Below are 20,960 nucleotides of genomic sequence, written 5' to 3'. Positions count from 1 at the left end.
AACCACTCTGAGAAAGTATTTTTTGTTTACCTTCGGTCATATCCATATGGGTACTGTTGCCTCTGAGCCAGAGGCATGTTGCCCATTGGGCCTGGTGGTCCTCTGTTATACTGTTCCCCCATTCCACTGTTCGGGCCAGGTGGCATGAACTGTTCTCCAGCTTAAAAAACAAACCCAGTAGGATCAGAACACTGTTAGTTTAAGCTCTAACAAAAATCCTGCACAATCTCATTTGGTGGCACGGCTGTCGCCCACCTTTCCTCATGCCTCCGAAGGGGTCCTTGTTGGACTCGTAGGGACCCATCCGGCCCATCATCTCTGGACCACCCATCCCAGGCTGGTAGCCCTGAGAGTTGGGAGTCATGGCATTCCTTCTGGAAAACGCTGGGTCTCCGCCATCAGCAAAGGGGTCCTGCAGATTTACGCTACTCCTGTAGGACGATACGAGACGCGTGAATCTTTTTTAGGACATACGTTAGCTTTACTTGTTAAATCCTTATTTGAATACGTTGGTGTCTGCCTTATATGAACAAATTAAGCATTACAAGTCCAAGATGAAACTGTCTTAGAACCATAAAAGCTGCTACAGAAGCCGCATGAGGACTAACAACATGTATTTCTAGTTTTTTCCCCAAAACAATGCCCCCACTACTAGTCAATGTTTCATCCATATATTTTAATAATCCCAGAACCAAAATAATAATATAAATAATGTTTTTTTCTTTATTCTTAACCATGCTCCTCCTTCACACATACTGAGAAGCTGGCTGGTGGTGTGTATATCGTAACACAACCTGTCATTACATAACTTACAACCTTTTTCGTGCATTGTATTTACCATTTTTTGCCACGGGGATAGACAATGTTATTGTGATGACTGCTGACATCATTAAAATGATAGAAACATGATATTGCTGCCTCTTCATCGTACCTGCCACCGGGCATTGGAGCCATTTGTGCGTGCGGGGTGGAGGCTGGGGTGGGGGGCTTCAGGTCTCCCCCTTCTGCCATCGAACTAGTGGTGGACTGGGGAGTCTGGGGTCCTTGTAGGGATCCAGAACCAGCTGCAAAACGAGGATATAAATGATGAGCTCGATGGCAACAATCAAATCTTCTGGCTGGTGAAACACAAAGATTCTCTCTTCTCTCCAGGAGTAAAGTCAAGGACTGATGGTTGATAGTGAGGCAGAACGGTCTTGTAGATTGACTACACACCACTGGTGGCCTTTGTGAACCCACACTGCTTTTGGCTCTCCTAACATCCCATTAAAGGAGAATTCCGGCCATTTTACAAACATATCCCATCTGTTGGAGACCCAGGGAAGTTGGCCAAAGGGAAAAACGCGAGAAATTTTCATGCCCGCTGCGCAAAGTCGTCCAATTGCGCTGATTTCCATGAAAGCGGGCTCTATCGGGCAAGCGTTTAACCTTTCCTGAGGCTCTTAACGTGTATCAAAATACTTTTGACCGAATTGGCCGTGGTGTCAGTAGCAATACAATTCAACCCAGGGGCTAACCATACCATTAGCTAGCACAGACATTATACATTTTGAGATTTCAAAAACAGCGCACCTTACCTCTCTCAGCTTCCATGTTCCACAGGCGTGCGCACAAATCGATCGCCTAAGTCATACACAATAGTATTCCAAAATTGTCTTTTTGTCCACCAAAAACGACCCTCGGGAACCGAACTACACATTGCCATGTTTGTTATTGTTTCCTATCGAACGGGTGACTCGTTTCAACACCCATTTTCGCTTTGATGTCATGACGTGTCACATGACTGCTGGAAGGAGCGCACCTTATTATTATTATTATTATTTAGCTGCGGGAGATAAGAACCCTCGGGATGTCTGTGCTAGCTAATGGTATGGTTAGCCCCTGGGTTGAATTGTATTGCTACTGACACCACGGCCAATTCGGTCAAAAGTATTTTGATTCACGTTAAGAGCCTCAGGAAAGGTTAAACGCTTGCCCGATAGAGCCCACTTTCATGGAAATCAGCGCAATTGGACAACTTTGCGCAGCGGGCATGAAAATTTCTCGCGTTTTTCCCTTTGGCCAACTTCCCTGGGTCTCCAACAGATGGGATATGTTTGTAAAATGGCCGGACTTCTCCTTTAAGAAGTTGTTGAGCGCTGCACGGAGAACACAGTCCGTGTCAACATGCCCGGCGTTTGAGTGCACAGCCGGCGAAACTGTTGAATCGTCGAGCTGTCACAGCGTGCCAGATCCTCAATCTTAACTTCCAACAACCCTCCTTGAACCGCCGCTGCGCTCATGGAGTCTGCAGGAAATTAGGCTCTAAACCCCGACTCTGACCGATTACAGTCTGGCCTACAGAGACAGGAGACAGCCAGCTGAGCACGTGCACATGAGAGTGAGTGATGGTTTGTTTGTGTTGTGAGTGTGACATAGTAGCGCTCATCCTTAACTTCAGCGCAGGACTTCTCACTATTAGCACGGCAGCCTGATGAGTCACAGGTTCCCATTCATTAAACCAGCACACACACCACATCGGGGTCATTGGCAGGTCACATTTATTCACATTTTCACACATCACCCTCTCCAGTTCTCACACATGCACACACATTAACTGGCTCCCCCTCCTCCCTCTGGGCAGGGATTTCCCTCCACTAAAGATGAAGGGAGGAAAGGGGAGGGGGAGGATCTCATAAGGACAAAAAAAAAAAGAAGTAGCATGGCAGAAACAGAGTCAGAGAGAGAGGGAATCGTGTGACTTTTACACACATACACACACACACAAGCCTCTTCCCTCATTCATCATTTCTGGCTCAGTACTAATCTCCAGGGAGTGTTGCTTTGCTGCTGTAGCCCTGGGCAGGGACCAGGCAGCGAGGACACGCCGCTGATGAAGCGTCACTATCGCCAAATCACCTCCTGCCCCACAACAAACCCCCCCCCCCATCCCCCTTCCTCACCCCAGATCTTCCTCCGTTCGTACCAACGAGAGGGCTGATGCCAGCTGACGAGCACCCTGATGTCCCCTGTAACAACAAGCCGGCACTGAGTCAGTGCCCCGTGTCTGACAGCCTGGGTCTCGGCCAGACTCAAGCAGCACGTGGTCGCTCCCGGTGTTGTTGCTCCTGGCAGCTAGAACACGCTGCCCTCCAAAACAAACAGCTTCCAAGCCACAGCGTGGTCCTGAGACGACCCCTCCCATTCCTTGCTAATCCTCCCTTAACCAGTGGTGTGACTGACTGCCAGTTTATACACTCACTTTTACCCAACATTCAGAGTTCACTGAAATATTTGACATGCTGCTAGCATCTCTGTTAGTACAACGTCTTTCGTCATGTCTTGTGCAAATGCCAGGGAGTATTCCCCAAAGGAAAGTGTTTGTTGAACTGCCCAGAGGATGTTGTGTACTTCAGTGACTTACAGCTACACCCCCCTCATCTCCTACACTATACATCCAAATAGAGGTGATTTATGAAGGATGGCAGCTACTACAAGAGATGACATATCATGGCCAATGATCGCCTTTAACGTTGCGGTTTTAATCAGATGATTGGGGGGGGGCGTGATGAATTGCATGGAGTTCACAGCGGACAGCAGCGCTCACCTGGGCTCGGAGGCTGGATCTTCGGCTGGTTCTTTTTGGTGTCCGTGTTGAAGAAGTCCGGGGGCGGGTCCTCGCCGCGCTCGATCTTGCACTCGAAGGCATACAAACACTGGATGTACTGTTTCTTCAGCGAACTGGCTGCGCTGCTCGACGTGCCCACATTCAGGTTGGTAGCAAGCTCACGCCATTTCTTGTTCTTGTTCACCTGTAAAACGCGGGAAGAAAGAGAAGGCTAAGACCCGTGCAAAGAACGGGTCGAGACAGTCGTGGCAAACTCAGAAGAAACTGCAGGCGTACCTGTGTGAGACCACCAATCTCTTTGACTGAAACATAGAGCCTGAAGAGATCGAGAGGCTTCCGGCCCACAGCGGGAAGATTGTTCATGCCCATGGCCTTCTCCTCAGCGAAGGCCAGGTATCGGTCCACCCACATCTTCCTCTCTGGCTCTGGGCCGAGCTCGTACAACCGAGTGATTTTCTCATTGGTGGTGGTGGAAGAGCTCGACTTCTGTAGGACAGGACAAAAGAAAAGTGTTACATATCTGGAAGGAAAAAGACGAAACAACAGTAAAACAATTTTACAACTATTTTTCCTTTTACCTTTTTGGATTCGGGTTTAGGAGTCCCCTCCACTTTGTTGTTTATCTTTTGGGCAGGGTTGATTTTGTCCATGCCAAAGTCGGATCCTGGAGCCATTCCTGTTTATTTGTGGGTGGTAGAAACAAAAAAAAGATCCAGTCTATAAAACCATTTTTGGACTAATCTTCCAGGCCCCACTGTGATAGCATTAACCACTTGATTAGATTTTAAGTACTTGTACTCACCAGGGGTGTTGTTGGCCATGTTTGCACTCATTGGATAAGGCCCTGGCCCTCCCTGGTTCATCACTCCGTGCATGCTGTTCATGCCAGGGCCATACGGAGAGCCTGCCCCCATCATGCCTGGTGACATGTTAGGGTAGCCCGGTGGCCTAGAGAAGAGAGTGCTTTCTTAGTAGGAGCATTTGGGAAAACCCAACTTAAGTAGTTACACAACGTGGTAAGAAAGAACCCACTAAAAATAAAAAAATAAAAATAAAAAAAAACCTTGCCATCACAGGGTTCAGCTTTTTTTGTAGGAAATATCAATTTATGTCATATTATCATAGCAACTTTCAGGCTTGTGACAAGTGTTTGTAGTTTGAGTTAGCACCCTTGCTTGGGGCGGGGGGGTGTTGGGTAATTCACTCATTGCAGAGACCATCGGCTCTCCTCTCATTCTCTCCATTTCCTCTCATAAATAAATGTTTGGTCTCTTGCCATCGCCTCTGCAGAATACTCGAGCACCAAACCACACAACAGATCGGCTTGCACGTAGGAAGAGCCACTCATTCTCCATGGCACACACGCACAGCAAAATATGAGAAAAACTCTCCAAGCTCAAGACTCTTAAGGTGAGGAGTTGTTTTCAAATGTCCCCTTAAGTGTCACTGAGGCCCGGTTTTATTTCATTTTACTTTCTATATACCCAAGTTGTTTGTTTTGTTGTATTTTACTTTCTACATACCCAAAGTGTTTGTTTTGTTTTATTTTATTTTACTTTCTACATACCCAAAGTGTTTGTTTTGTTTTATTTCATTTTACTTTCTATATACCCAAAGTGTTTGTTTTGTATTATTTTATTTTACTTTCTAAATACCCAAGGTGTTTTTATTTTTAATTTACTTTCTATATACCCAAGGGGTTTGTTTCATTTTTATTTTACTGTCTGTATACCTAAGGTGTTTGTTTTGTTTTGTTTATTTATTATATTATATAATAAATATTATATAATAAATTTATATATTTATTTATACTTCTACTCTTTATGCTGGACGTGCCCTCACATTGTTGTTCATAAGGAAAATTCAATAAAAATATTTTTGAAAGAAAGTGTCACTGAGGCCCCGAGGCTGCCAGCAGCTGGGTGCACCCACCTGTTGTGTATGGAGTTTGCAGGGCCGTGGAGCATGGAAGGGCCGCCGTCCTTTCTGTTTATGCCTGGAGGAGGGCACATGCCTGACGCTACCTGGGGAGGCATGCTGGTCATGTTCGAGGCCATGCCGGGACCGTAGGGCCGGACACCTATCTGCCCGGGACCCATCCTGACAGGTGGCATGCTTCCGTACGGAGCCCCGCTGCCCTGACCAGGCATGGGGTTCATGGAACCGCCCAGCCCCGGACCGCTGGGGTAGTTGGCATTGGGCATCCCCGTGTAGCCGGGCTGCCTGGGATAACCTGGAAGTGTTACAGATCAGCATTCAGACTTGAATCTCATGGTTACGTCAGGATGCTGCTTTTCATGGCATCCTACCGTGTTTTAGTCTTAAAGCAGAGAAATCTTCCCCTCGTTACAACCTGACGAGAGAGTTTCACCAGCCCGGCTCTATATTTACCTTCGCGCTGCCTGTTCTGACAAGCAGCCTGATGAAGCGGGCTTTATCTGGCCCCCGCTGTTCGCTGCTATGACTCATAGCAGAACTTCTACAAAGCCTACAGAAACCATCTGAGACTTCAAAGTGAAGTGATTTAATAAATAATATGAAGCGAGAGGAAACTTTAGAGCTTTTTTAAGAATCTGGCCTTTCCAAGAAGCTGTGATGGTCATTCAAAGTATTTTTAGTATTAAAAAAATTGAAATCCTGGAATATCTAACAGAGCAGCCCTCTCACGCAAAGCGCCCTTGTACGCAATAATAGCCAATGCTTATATAGCCACAATGAAGCCTTACCTTGTGGGCCATACTGGCCCCCCTGAGGGCCATAGTTTCCCATGGCATTATTCTGGGGATAAGGTCCCATCCCACTATGCATCTGGCCTCCTGAAGACTGGCGTGGAGATAAGGCGGAGCCAGGTTGTCCAGGGGACCCGTACGGAGGCATCTGAGGGTTGCGCATGTACACTGGAGGAGATTGGGAGACAAATTTCACTCAAATGCAAGAGACTTTTGAAATCACAGAGCACATAGACACTGGAACTGACTGGATTAAAGAAGTGGTGCTCCAAGTTCCGAATGCCTCCTCTACAGCACGGTGACACACGTACAACAGTGTGTTGTTAGGAACGCGCTTCCTTACGCTCTCAAACCGAGCAGAAAAATGCTTCTGCCCGTGTCTGCCGTTACCCTCATTTGACCTGACAAGCAGACTACAAACATTCTCATTTAAAAGTCACCGCCTGCGGGAGTGTTTACGGTAGAGGAGCAACTCCCACAAATGCAAACACTCACACCTGAAAGCAGATGATGTTCTGTGATAGTGTTTTATTTCTGAGCCGTTTAAACAGACAGACTCACCTCTGTCCTGGCCCATGGCTGACTGGTTCATGGAAGAATGCATGAGGCTGTCCGACTGGACGCTGGGCGGCCGCGGCGGCATCTGATTACCTGCAGGACAGCAATGATGCATCGGCTCAGAGAGCTTGGAAAAGGGTTTGGAGAATTGTTTGCAACCTTTTCTTCTAGTTGAAGATTAGCAGACTAACAATGGAATAATCACAAGCCAATTACATTCAAGCTTATAAAAGAAAACGTCCTGTTGATCTTTAACACTGGTCTGATCAAAGAGTTGCTGGTGGCATGGTACCCGTGCCGGTTTGTAGGTATTTTTCACTCTGCTTGGTGAGCTAAAGGTTGGTCAGAAAAGTTGGGAGATACCTTTTTTAATCAGGTCATCCGAACCCAAATGATCCTACATGTAAAGTCAGTTTTTCTTTCTTAAGTTTTTTGTTGTTTCGCCCACAAAAGTCTGGAATTTATGTGATCCTGCATTTTGGAAAGCCAATTTTGACAGTTCAAATACCTTTTCGATGGTACTTAAATTAAACTGAATCGGACTTTTAAAAAAAAAAAAAAGACTAAAGTATGAAACTGCTTTGGGTCACATGATGCACTTATAATCCTGTTGGGAAGTCTGTGGAACAACAGCACTGATAATGTTCCGTCTGTACCTGGCACAGCAGCGGGGGATAGTGGGCCGGTGCGAGATGGGGTAACGCTTGCGGGGGAGCCCACGGGTGAGGGCGAGGGCCCGCGTATGCCCGGCAGGTGGGGCGGGGTGTGCGGAGAGAAGGGCGACTGAGCCGGGTTGCTCTGCTCGCCCTGACTACTGGACACCCCTGAGGTGCTGACGCCCGGGCTCAAAGCCGCCTCTGTGCCGGTGGGCAGGTCATCGATGGAGCCAGAGAGGTCCTGCAGCAGCAAGAGAAATATTAAGTTTTAATGGCTTCAAAATGAGAAACGGAAGTGGCGTAGTTTTCAAAAGAGCTGCATGTGGGGTGGGGGAGCAGAAAATAGAACTCTATAAGAATTTCAGTAGAATATATTCTTTAAAACCACAAAACTATATCCAAAACCAACTCGCTAAATCAAAAGTTCCTCCAAAGTCCCACGTTAAACAAGTTTTCCACAAAGTCCAGAGTATCAACAACAGAAGCGCACAAAGCCAGAAAAACAAGAGGCATTTCATCGAATGCAGCACCTCAACGGTTTAATCTACAAACAAATTATCAGGAACAAAAAGACTGAGCAACCTACTCTCTGTAACGTTTTACAGAAGCTTCGCCCATCATGAAAAGAGAGACAAACATAGTAGCAAAGGCAAATCTGTCTTTGTACAATTCTGTATTTAAAGCCCAAGTTTAAACTCTGGATTTGGGAGTAGTAAAGATAGCAGCTGCAATCAGAGAAATGTAAATCTTTTCAAGATGAAATAGGACATAAATGTACTTAAAGTCAAATCAAGTGAGTGGAAATATAGCTGCTGACAGAAGCGTTCCAGCAGTTCTTGCTTATATCAGTGTGTGTGCGTTGTTCTCTCCTTAAATGATTTATTTTCACATCTTTTTAAAAATACTCCCCGTTTTGCTGATAATCATCATGTTGGCAAGGAGAACTCTGTTTGTGTAACTTGCAAAGAGAATGTGTGTGTGTGTGGGGGGGGGGGGGGGGGGGGGGGGGACATTTGAAGCAAGTCATCTCAGGAGGCAGTTGAAATAATTGGTGCTGGGCACCAACTCCTGTGCCATGTGGTGTTGTTACTGAGCCTCGCTGGCTGAGACACAAAGACCGGCAGGCAGGCAGGAAGGCAGGAAGGCAGCCGGCGATGATTATGTTTGTGGGAAGGTGAATGTTTACACATCGCCTAGTCACGTGGAACACATGTGCGCACACAGTAATGCAAGCTCATCTGCCAGTCACATTGAAGGAGGGGAGAAAAAAATAGAAGGGAAGAGGTGGAGGGAAAAAAAAAAAAAAAGAAGCACACACTGGATGGTGGCCAACTATTCCCATAGAAATCTCACACTCACAGGCTGGCTGCAGCCCCGAAGCCGGCGGTTTTGCACTTGAAACGGCGCCCGTTGCTATTTTTGGGATGTGACCTGATGGAGGAACCCCAGAGGGAGTGACAGGAGGAGAACGCTGATTCAGAATCCACCCTCCCCCCACCACCACTGCTCCAATCCACCCTGTTGCCTCTGCCCTCCCTCACTTCTGTGAGGAAGTGCACAAACCCTGGACTTTCTGACCTGCACAGGGGATGTGGCAGCTAGAAAACTATGCAGAAAGCATAGGCCTTAAAGGTAGGGTAGGAGATCCTGGACTTTGAGTCCAGCGAAGCTGCATTTTGAAAATACACAGGTAAAAAGTCCCAACCCTTTTCTTCACTTTCCCCCCGAAGCCACGCCTCTAGAGTGCATGAACGCGCACGAAGGTGCACGAGCGCTGTTCTGACAGCAAGCATCGATCGTTGCCGTATTTAGTATTTAGTATATGCTAACTATACGTTTAATAATGCTAGGTGCTAGCCAAGCTGGCTCTAGTTTAGCTTCCTGCCAAGCTTCTGGACGCGTAATTCGTTCACGGAGCAGGGTACGTGCACAGGGGGAAGGAGGGGGAGGGAGGAGCAGATTGCAGTTTGATAGACGCATCAGAATCCAATCATCGTTAACGGTCCGTTCAGTATGATTGGATACTGTTTTTCCTAGATTGTACGTTCTAGACGCCACTAAAACTTTTCATATTTGTGTCAAAACTTTTAATTAATTGGTTGCAATGGGGGTGTGAAGAGTATTTCAAGCAATATGTAATAAAATGTTTACCCCACCTTTCATGTGTAAGTATCGCAAATGTAAAAACAGGTTTGCAGAGCCACGCTGTGTAGGAGCCACAGAGCTGCGAGATCTCAATGCTTTCAAACACAGAGCAGAGATCAAACAGCATGACATTCCCTGCTTAAACTAGCGTGGCGGGATCCTTTTTTTCCAGCAGCCAGCGTCGTCAGCTGACTCGCACTCAATGCCCCCCCATCTCACCCGCCCACCTTTCCTGTTCCCAACCAACACCACCCCACCTCTGAGCAGACATCACAAGACTGGTCATCTGATAAGAGGGCTTGGCCTGGGCTGGCTCGTGGCCACGATGACCCACCTCTTTAGCTGCTACTCACAGATTCTTAGAGATCACCGAGGAGGGTCGTGCCCCAGCCGCAAAACAATCCTCAGTGAGCCAGACCATTAGGCAAAGAGGTCAGGGGTCAGTTACAGGAACTGTGCCTGGAAGTCACCCCTCTGCAGGGGGTTGCTCTACTACAAATAACAGACACAAGATAGACATGGGGCAAAGGAAGGATAGGCACGGTTGGGGCTCTCGAGGGAGTATACATAGAAGGAGAATAAGAACTGGTTTAAATAATAAACCTCAGTAGGTTTTTATTTATTTTTTTTAAATGAGTTCAACTGCTTCATTCAAATTATAATATTTTTGTGGAGTTTGGAAACTGAGTTGAAACTGCATCTCAGTTTCAGCTGAGATAATCGTTCACACCTTTACCTATTCTGAGGTGATCATTTTTGTTTCACTCGCGTAACAATGGCGATTAAAAGCATCGTCTTGATTTCTTCTCAGTCTGACCTCCGGATCTGGTTTTGTACTGGACTTTAGTCACAATTGTATTTTTTTTTACGACTTGGAGGTGGACTTTCCTGAAGCAAAGACCTCTGACACCAAGTCAAAACTGAACTTTTAAACCAAACACACTACTGGAATGGAAACCACAAAATGACTATCGGACAGGATATGAGAACAAAACTGACTTCAAACCTTCAAAACTCCCTCCGCTTGGTTTGCGTCTTTATTTTTGGGATAGGTTCCAAATAGTTTTTGCCAGAAAAAAAGACCCCTTGTTGTCTTAAAATTGCTTGGGCTATGACTCCACATCTTTTTTCTTATTCAGTGAAAGGATAACTATGAATATGCTAATCTGCCCCCACCCACATATGACCATGCCTTCCCTATTTCCTCCAAACCTGCTATGGACAGTTATTTAAGCCAAAAAGCAATTATCAAGAAGAAAAAGCTAAACAAGTCAAAGTTGCATTTTTTTTTTTTTTTTATAAAAATGATTATTTATTCCATTTTGACTACTTTCAGTAATATTAGAAATGTTTTGGTTGCCAGCCAGCCACCCTAGCAGTTAGCTAGGCAGCTAGCTAGACAGCCACCAGCAGCATCCTACCATCTAGCCACAGATGCTAGCAGCCGTGGTGGTGGCTAGCAGGCCAGAGCCGCGGATGCTGGTGACTGCTTGCTGCCTCTGTTTAGTATATTTAGATTTAGATTGTGCAACTGGTGCTCTGCAGATTTAAAGCAAAAATACTCAGCCATAGCATAGGTGGCTAATTCTACTCATAATTTGTCTTTTAACACGTAAGAAACATCTCATGGGCATATTACCAAGGTTAAAAACTTGATTTTTAGTAATGATGAAACTTTTTAGAACAGTTTAGAGTCAATTACAAAACCCATTAAACTTATCTTTGAAAATCTCCACAAAATGTTAGTAGCAAGTAGAAAATAGTGGTTAGTAGTCAACAACTGATTGACATATCCAAATGTTCCAAAGAGTAGATGCTCTTCCAGAAAGTTAACAAAAGACCCTGTGAAAGCAATGTGGTGGGGAACATACATCTACTCTCTATCATTCTAGTCTCCATGGTGCAAAACTGTGACGTGTTACGATTAGTAATGCAATAATTTGGAAGGCAGAATTACCATTATTTCCACTTTGCTATTAACTCTCAGCTGTAACACAGTGAGCCACAAAGGGCGAGTTCCCACAACCTCGAACAACCTACATAAGAAGATTTTATAAGGGATTTGAAAGGAGCTGAAGTCAAGAGGCAGACCGGGAAGTGGAGTCAGACTGAGAGAATTCTATGCAAGGAGAAGCCCAGCTTTGTATGGGTGGTCCAGAGGAAAAGCTGCCGGTAGGAATGCTATAAACCAGAATCAGCTTTGTGACCGTCACATCTGAAATTTCGCTCGTTTAAGCCAAGAGATGAAAGTACTGAAAACAAATGTGCTTTTTGTTCACTATAATGGCACCGTAAAGAAAGAAAAATCTAATTCGTTGCACAATAACAGCAAGAATAGACAAAATGCTAAACCAAAGCAAATGCTTTACTGGCACAAACCCAGTATACAAGGCAAGCTCTTTGACTTTCTGTAAATATCTGACAACTGACAGCTCTGGTTCCTCGGTCTGGGTAGGCAGAAGCATTTCACGTACTCTCTCTCTCTCTCTCACACACACACACACACACACACACACACACACACACACACACACACACAAGCTCCTACCAACTCCCACTCTGCAGTCATTGATTTTTCCCGGCTCGATGCTGCACAGCACCAGCCTGTTCTGCTGACTGCACAAGCCGGACAGCGAGAGGCGAGGAGAGGAGAGGAAGGAGGGATGGGGGGGTGGAGGGTTGGCAGTCGGTGATACCGATGCTGCTGAGGCTCTGCTATTCAACAAACTCATTATTAGAAGGCAAACGATGAGGAGGACGTGGATCTGACATGGGGAGGAGTTGAGGGGCCGAACTGTGGTGTGTGTGTGTGTGTGTGTGCACGTTGGGTGGGTAATTATGAGCTCGGACGAGGGTCACAGCAGCATCATTTATGGCACATAACACCAGTTGATCACATGATAATATAGAGGAAGACCAGATTTTTCAATAAATCGGCAAAGAAGAGTGCAGAACTGGTGAGCTGTGTTGTGGAGAGAAGGAGAGATCAGCAGTTCTTCTATGGCAGCCATTTTGTGCTTTTCCCAGCTCAGCCTAACATGGGACTTCAGGGCTGAGAGGTGCTGAACAGTCTTCATTATATCCGAGGCATTCACATGCTGAAAATGTATTAAAAATACTCCTCAATAAAAATTTCCTCTGAAACGGTTCCTGTTGATGAGTGCTGAAAATGTCAGTGTGTCTTTAGTGGTCCTACTTTTCCCATCTTCTCCACTGCCCTTCTGAGTGTGCCTGCGCTGTCTCTGAGTCATCTGCTCGGCTCTCCGCCGTCCTAATGTATTCCATTTGCAGATTACTTCACTGAATCAATCAAGCCTGACCAGAGCCATTAGTCTGCCGAGCCAGCTTCTTCTTCTTCTTCTCTTTTCTTTTTTTTGGGGGGTGTAGTTATGAAAGTGGAAAGTGGGAGAAGAGAGGTTGCACAGTGGCCCTTATAATAATGAAACGTATCTGGAATGTGTCACCCTGGCCAGGAGTGTAACTAGATCAGGTGTTGGGGAGGAGAGGATGGGGCAGAGTTCAGCGCTCAGTCACACACTTTCCCTGACCCACTCTTCTGTCATTCTCAGTGTTTCACCCACCGCCTGGCTGGCAGGCGTCCTGGTTCTCAGGCCTCCAGATGCTAAACAAAATATACAGTTTAAAAAAAAAAAAAGAGCTCACTCATTCCAGAGTAGACACACGCTCGAGAAAGGGAGGGGGAGGGAAAAAAAAAAAAAAAAACTGGCAGCATCTCAGGGGCTGCCATGGTTACTCTGATCCACGTGGTTGACACACTAAAGCCAACACAGTCCCTCCCCCCTGTTGCTGCCATTCCTCTGTCTGTCTCTCGGCAGCCTCTCTGTGTGCCTGGCAGGGTCACGGTGCAGTCAGCTACTACAAAAGAAGAAGCCCGTCATTGTTACAGGAAATGCAGACGCACCAAAGCCGTGTTCCTCCTCCTCTTCTTTGCTTCTCTTCCACCGCCACCACTTTAATTACACGCTCAACCTCCAGGCCCTTTGCTGAGAAGGAGTGTGGGTGACACACACACACACACGCATGCAAAGAGTGGACAAACACAAGACGCTAAAGGCTTTACACTCTTTACTATCTTTCACGAGACCCCGATGTTTGTTTATTTTCTGAACACCATTTGCAGCTCATACAGGACAAAGTGGGCTTTTGATATCTGAGAAGGGTCATGGGAAATGTCATCTCTTGCCTATTAAGTAAAAGATCAAATGAGATTTCCTCTTCTCTTTCTCCCAGCTTAGCCTCTGAATGTGCCGATTTGACTTTTAACTGTGGCCCAGAGGCACGTTATCTCCAGTCCGTGATCAGATTGCTTCTTCAAGTCATGAACAAGCAACAGCGACACAATAGGTGCTGGGACAGAACTAAATTCAGCTCTTCTGGCCAATTAAACCACCTGAGGTGACTCCGTGTTACTTTACATCAAATCACAGCTGGAAACGTCCAGATGTTGAAAAGAAAAACAGGTAGGTGGATGCTGCTGATGCCTCAGTCACCTGCCCAGGGCTCCCACCTGCCGTGTCAACGTACAAAGGCCTCCGAGAGGTCCACAGTGGGCTTGGGGAGAGGCGGCTCCAACCCCCGCTTGAGGTTTGCAGGGCTGAGCACAGCCATAAGGGGGCACTCCCACCCCACTATGAGGGAAGAACTGGAGAAAGGAGGAGAAGCAAGGCAGGCCCATGCCTCAAACAGCAGCAGCCATTACAGGGTTTCGCACACAGCACAGGCTGAGTCTAAACTCTACACACAGCTGAAAGCCCCCCCATAGGTGTGACATGCAGCCCATGCTCAGCTCATGCCATCACAGACTCTGAGCAGATGACTCAAAACCTAGTGAGTGTTTGAAAAGAACACGTCGCAGTTGTGTAATTTACCCTCTGCGAGATGAACACCAACAGCAGCCCCGAACAGAGGCTGCGAGCACCCTGGTGGGGGTGCACATCCAGCCTGGAGTGTCAGAGCCACAGACACGATGTCTGCTACTTCCACAGATGAGCTAGTCCCAAAGGATCACCCATTACACTGCTACTCCATCAGCGGCAGCCACGTGCGACGGATAATAACATCGAGCAAAACGTAGAGGATGAAAGGGTGAGCTAGCAAAATGTAGAGGCAGTCGTAAGAAATTAAATCGATCGGTACCGTTCAGCTTTTACATTCCTATGCGATACAGACAAAAGGAAAAAAAAAAAAATCAAAGCCAAGTATGAATCTTGATCAATAAGAAGGGAGGTCTTTTTCTAAACGCTTTACATTTGCCTAATTGAGCTTCTCTGCGGGGGTAAGAAGAAAAAAACAACAACAACAACAACACACAATCACTGCAGCAGTTTGTATGTAGCTGAAGGAGGGGGGGGGGCTGATTGCTGTGAATAATAGGAAGATGGTGTGTGTGAGTGAGGCCTTTTGTAGAGTTCACAATAGTAGCAGGGAGTCCCAGGGCAGCGCACAGATGCCCAAGTGAGGCAGGCAGCTGCCCAGCCCGAGGTCTGAGGGGTGCTGGGATACGGAGGGGCGAGGAGGGTGGGGTGGCTCCAGACCCCTACAGCCAGTCTGCCTGCTTTCCAGACCAGCAGCGCCCCTCCCCTCACGCCGTCTCACACACACACACACACACACACAGTGTGCATAGAGGGCGCTACTAAAGCAAATGACACCATCAAGCGAATTGACTGAGGAGAGGAGGGAAAACTATAGAATATTGGGGGTTATTTCGTAGAGTGGGAGTTAATTTCATTGTGGGGCTTGCTTCATCTGTCCGAGCTCAGCAGCTTTTTCCAGCGGGAGCAGGAGAGAGCAGAGGACAGACAGTGCTGCAGTCAGCCACAGTCTTTGTGCTGCAAAACTAGCTCAGCCCAGCAGAAATGGAGGCAGAGGGGAGGGGCATGGGAGAGTGTGTGTGCGCGAGCGTGAGAGCGTGCGCGTGAGCGGAGAGAGCGTTTTCTCTGTGTGTGTGTGAAAACTCACAAGAGCAAAAAAAAAAAAGGGTTTTGGAGCTTTTTCGACTGAAGCAAATGCAAAAAACTACAAACTCCGTCAGCGGGTTGAATTTTTCCAAGTACGTTGATTAAAAATCATACAGAGGGAAAAAAGGGGTGAGACAGAGGGAGAGAAAACAGACAAGCTGAGAGGAGGGAGGGGGTTGAGGGTGAGCAAGAGGCGCCCTGGAATCTGAATAAGACATGTCCACACAGGAAGCAAAGGGCCCCAGAATAGCAACAGGAAACTGGCCCCGGACTCTGAATACCGTCAGCGTCAGAGCCTCGCAAAACAAGGCTGCTGCGCTGCACGGCGTTATGAAAGCTGATTTAGTGAGAGAGGAGAGAGGAGGAGGAGGAGGAGGAAGGCAGAGAAAGAAAGGGAGAAATTTCGACTGAAAAGAGGAATGAGAGGAGAAGAGAAATATCTGTATATTAAACACTGAAAGAAAAGAGAAATGCAGCAAATTGAAAACAAATATTAGAGGGTAATATTCGAAAAGGCACAGAGGGGGTTGGGCTGGGTAGGAGAAAGGAAGAAAAAAAAAAAAAAAGTGGGCTGGCCTTGTCGGGCTGATTGCTCCAGAGCTATGTCGCAAAAACAAGCTTAGCTGCCGCAGGAGAGCAGAGCTGGGCTGGGCTGAGCGGGGAACGGGATTGCAGGCAAGACGGGAAAGGGGTGGGGGGTGGAGGGGGGTGGGGGGCTCAAAGTTGATCAGCAAGAATGGAAGATCCCTCCGTTTTAGATCAGGAAGCTTGGCACATACCATTAAAAGGTCATTAAGGGGAAAAGGGGGGGGCTTGTTGTTGCAATGTGGGTGGTCCTTAAGCTTTCCAAACGTACGGGATAAGGCCGGATTCATGTGAGGGTGGGGCCCAGACGGGCAGAAATATAAAGGTGGGAAAACTAGGAGCAGGGGATGATGACTCTCCAGGATGGTTCTCATCATAATAAAAACACTAAAAGACATTTTATCCATCCCGTCATAAAAGGTACAGTCTACGTAATTACACCATTGTAGACGACGTAAAGCCTCGACCACTTCAGATGAAGCATCGCACTCAGAACCGGAGAGAAAAAAAAGCAAACTCGGGTGTGAGCGTGTGACCAGCATGTGACCTTCCCTCTCGAGTCTGGAGCACTTTCGAGCCCATCAGAAAAGAAGAGCAGTACAAGCAGTGGGCGGTCCCTGAGAGGGATTAGCCCTGCAGAGGAGAAAGGGTGTACAAAAGACCTGGGAGAGGGACAAGAGGGAGATCTTTTTTTCTTTTTTTAAAGTCGGGTGTGAGGCAGTGAAAAAAGTTGATGGTGGTCTGGTAGTTCTTCCCCTTTTTCTGTTCGGTTGGCGAGGAGAGGAAGTGCCACATCCAGGGAGCATAAAAGACTGATGGTGACTGGCCTGCTTTACGTCTTCAGAAGCCCCGACGGAGCAGGCGGGCTTCTGAATCAGCTCCTGCACAGCGAGTGTTGCGTTACCATCCATGACAGACGCGTGTGAATTAGTTTAGATGGAAGAGAGCTCCTGAACACCGTCTCTTTAAAATCACACTAATGGTGGCACTGTAAGCTCCTCCTGGAACCACAGGAGACATTAAACAACTCTTTTCACAAGCTGTGTAGTACTCATTGTGAAGAGCCTTCATGAGTAAAATCAGTGGAGTGCCCTTTTAATCAGCAACTATGGTTATTCATTACAGACTAAGTCAATAATGTGAGTCATTTGAGAGAACAAAAATGTCCCCCCCACCCCCCCGCCCGCCCTCTCTCCCCCTGAGCTTAACGTTTAATTCGTTTCCTTTCCAAGAAGACACGAATGTCTGTAGGTCACAGGAATATTCTGCAAGCACGAGGACCACTACATTGTAAAGTACCTAAATTGTAAAAAATGCGAAGAGGTTTCTGTGCGCACGACAGCTCAGGCTCACAGCGTGGTAAACACTCAACAGTTAAACTGTACGTGCGTGTCCTGGAGCCAGGGTGAAAACAAACCAGGAACCAGTTCAGCCTGCTCAGCTAGTTCCACTACCACTGCCCGTTTTTATTTTTCCCTCCCTCCTCCTCTTCTTAGTCAGAGCCCTTCTTCTCGAGCTGACTGTTGCTTTCCTACCTGCGCCTCCCAGCAGGCGCTGAGCCTCTTGTACACCTTTATTCCCACCTCAGCAGCAGTCTAACAGACGCTGGCTTTTTAAGCACCTGGCTCCAACAGACCCATCTGTGCTCGGGATGAGGTGATGTCTGGCTGGCTCTGCGTGAATGCTACTAAAGTAGCTAAATGGCGTTTACCCCTCAGCCGCTGTTGGAACAGGATTCCAACGGGATCCAAGGCAGATTAACAGAAATGTGTCTCTACAAATCACAACTCCTTCTGAAACAAACACAATTTTTCTCCTCGGTGTAAAACTCTACCTCACGTTCTGTCGGACGAATTCATTAATGATCATCTAACAGACTCTCCAACCTTTTTCATTCGCAGAAGTACGAGTGACCTTCTCTGAATGAGGTACAGGAACAACTGCATCAAATAAGCCGCTCATAAATACAACAGAAATTCAAAAGGAGAATTAAAATATATGATACACAAGCTAGAATACAGGGCTGTGTCCCAACACCAATGTATTTTGCACCCAAATCTGAGTAATAAGCTTTCCATTTTTTCCTTAAAAACTACATTTCATGTACTTTGGCCAGTAACCGTCTGATCAAAATATCTAATAAAAAAAGACAGACAAAATGGCAGCAATGACAAACAAAAGTGTGGATCAAGGTGCGACAACCCTTTGATTTTCTACTGATTTTATGTCTTTGTGTTGTGAAACTCTGAAGGTTCAGCGAGTCGTTTTCTTTCACCGAAGATCTGAGTGGCTGCACAGAAAGGCTGAAGGACAAAGTCTAAGATGGCCTTCCCCATTCCAACATGGGAAATGTTTTTGGTTTTTTTGTTCAGTTTTCTTACATCCTTTAAATGCTTAAAGATTGCTACACACTGATTTCCGGCTGTCCAAGATAAAAAAGAAATAAAATTTAAAAAAAAATACAAATATGAAAAAAATCTTAGGGGATATATCCAATCGCGGGCAGAACCAGAAGTCCTAAAAGAGGTTCGAAGAACACTGCTGGTCTGATGTGGCTGCTGCGTCTTCGAACCAAAAAATTGGAATGTAGTGCAGCACGATGTGCGTAGCCGAGCAAACTAAACGCCAACTCGTGGATTTCTAAGCAAATTGTGTTGAGTTGTGGAAGCAGGAGCCCTGTCTATACGATATGTTTTCCAACTTCTACCAGGACCACATCAGGTAGGACGTGGCATGGAAAATAGCAAAGGAATTGAAGTTCTACGCTGATTGACAAACTGGAAAACATATGAACACGGTAACATTTTTATTCAATCTCTATAAAATCACCATTTAGCTGTAGTTAAAACGATAGTTGTGTTCAGAAGCAGCGCTGCTCATGGGACAACTGGTTCAGAGTGGTTTTCCTCTCAGAATTTGGAGGCAGTGTTAACCTTCCCGTCCCTTGTTTGAATGTGAATGAATGCTAGCCAGCTCAACAGTCTCAGGAACTTTTTCGTGGTTCTTCTAACTCTTCTCTTTTATGCATTTGCGCCGCACGGACTGAGGATGATAGTGGTTCATAAAACTCATTTTTCACCTTCGATCTGTGCAGACGCAACCAGAGAAAAAAGCTCTTGGAAGATGTGTTGTCCTTTGAGAAACCCTTTAGTCCCCATTACCATCAGTAGTCCCTAGAACTGTTAGGTATATTTTGACACTGTGTACTAGGGACAGTTGGTACCACAAAGAGTTTGGGGGTTTTACACAGAACCCCCTCTACAGCTAATTCAGAATATAATACCAGATATCACGTGAACGGGGTTCAAATGAAATCCGTGAAACATTTTCTGCTTTTTTTTTTATTTATTACTTTGTCAGAACTCATAACAATCGCTTCAAATTCCAGGCACAATCTACTCAAAGCACCTATAAGAATCCCTTCCACAGGGCATTATGGTCTAATCTGCACACGGTGTAATGTGCACTCTGCAGGGAGGGATATTAGAGGAGGAGCAGCAGGTGGAAGGGGATTGGTTTACGTCTACCTTAGCCAGATTAATGGCTCTCTCAGCCAATCACACAGCACCAGTAGGGAATCCCTGAGAAGTTGGAAGCTAAATAAAAATAGCCCTTGCCTGGCTTGCTCGGCCAATGGCTGAGCCCAAAGAGAGATGTATAAATAAATAAGAGAAATAAATAAAAGAGGGGGGAAACACATCCTGAGGGCATCCCTTACTGGCGTAGACAGCTCTACTTCTCATCTCTCCCTCCCTTTGAGAATGCCCCACTCCAACCAATCACTCACACTATTTGAAGTTATTTGCTTGTACTCCCTCAATCCCCCCACCCCCACCCCCGCACCAACCACCACCTCCCCTTGCCGCCGATTCTGCTCTCTCACTTTCATTCTGTCTCATTAATGATCTCATTTCTCACTCTCCTTCCCTGAGGCCCAGAATGAGGTTAGCGCCGCAGTCTGACCTATAAACACCGCCATGGAAACTGCAACGTGTTACAGCGAGACACCTCTTTAACAGGGAGAATGGAGTTTGGGGGGCTTGGGGGGTGGGGTAGGATGTGTTGTTCGTTCTCTCACCTTTATCTAAGCCAGAAAAACTATCAGGTGACACTTCACTTTCAACAATCCTTTTCCCGGCAGAAATATTTTCCACTGTCTCGTGACATCAGCTTCAGCAGCAAAGCACATGCAGCTGCAGAGCTTTACGTGTTGCCTCATTAATATCTAAATATTGGTGGAAAAACAACATCTACATGCCATGTGGTAAAAAAAATAAGAATAAAAGAAATATATATTCTGATGTCATTTAGAAAGCATGTAAACACAGATAAATAAACAAAGGCTGGGATCCACAAGTGAGATAAGACAACAGTACAAGATCACGATGCTAATATTTGGCAGCTAATCGATTGCACAGCCGACTCCAAAAAACGACATTAACGTCACATTTTTATGTATTTTCCTAAGTGTGTGCATGGATCAACTCGGAACATTTTGAGTAGGACTGCTTTCAACCATGGGGCAACTTCCACTGCATTATAAAGCAAAACAAGGTCCCATTAACTGGACTTCATTTTGAGCTTTCAGTGGAATAAAAGTAAATAACTACAGCTTTTGACAGGATGCCAAATGTATGACCTGTTTGCCAAAATAGAGAGAAGCTCCAACAGTTTAATTGAAGCTTGGTGGATATTAAGA

The 20,960-nt window shown here is 46.3% G+C and overlaps 1 protein-coding gene across 2 annotated transcripts in view; it reads right to left on the bottom strand.

The window, feature by feature from the left end:
- The window catches only part of arid1ab (AT-rich interactive domain 1Ab), a 61,028-nt gene that overhangs the window by 5,842 nt on the left and 34,226 nt on the right, over positions 1-20,960 (bottom strand). For both annotated transcript variants that reach the window (XM_075450005.1, XM_075450006.1), the window contains exons 5-15: positions 7,551-7,791; positions 6,898-6,987; positions 6,334-6,504; positions 5,540-5,840; positions 4,410-4,555; positions 4,186-4,283; positions 3,884-4,093; positions 3,587-3,791; positions 932-1,064; positions 256-431; positions 31-160 (exon numbers count right to left, since the gene is read on the bottom strand). In XM_075450005.1, the coding sequence (XP_075306120.1) occupies positions 31-160; positions 256-431; positions 932-1,064; positions 3,587-3,791; positions 3,884-4,093; positions 4,186-4,283; positions 4,410-4,555; positions 5,540-5,840; positions 6,334-6,504; positions 6,898-6,987; positions 7,551-7,791 (1,901 nt within the window). The remainder of the gene's footprint in view (positions 1-30; positions 161-255; positions 432-931; positions 1,065-3,586; positions 3,792-3,883; positions 4,094-4,185; positions 4,284-4,409; positions 4,556-5,539; positions 5,841-6,333; positions 6,505-6,897; positions 6,988-7,550; positions 7,792-20,960) is intronic.

The sequence above is a fragment of the Odontesthes bonariensis genome, chromosome 18 (genome assembly GCF_027942865.1).
Source record: "Odontesthes bonariensis isolate fOdoBon6 chromosome 18, fOdoBon6.hap1, whole genome shotgun sequence".
NCBI lineage: Eukaryota > Metazoa > Chordata > Actinopteri > Atheriniformes > Atherinopsidae > Odontesthes > Odontesthes bonariensis.
This window is presented reverse-complemented; position numbering and strand designations above follow the sequence as displayed.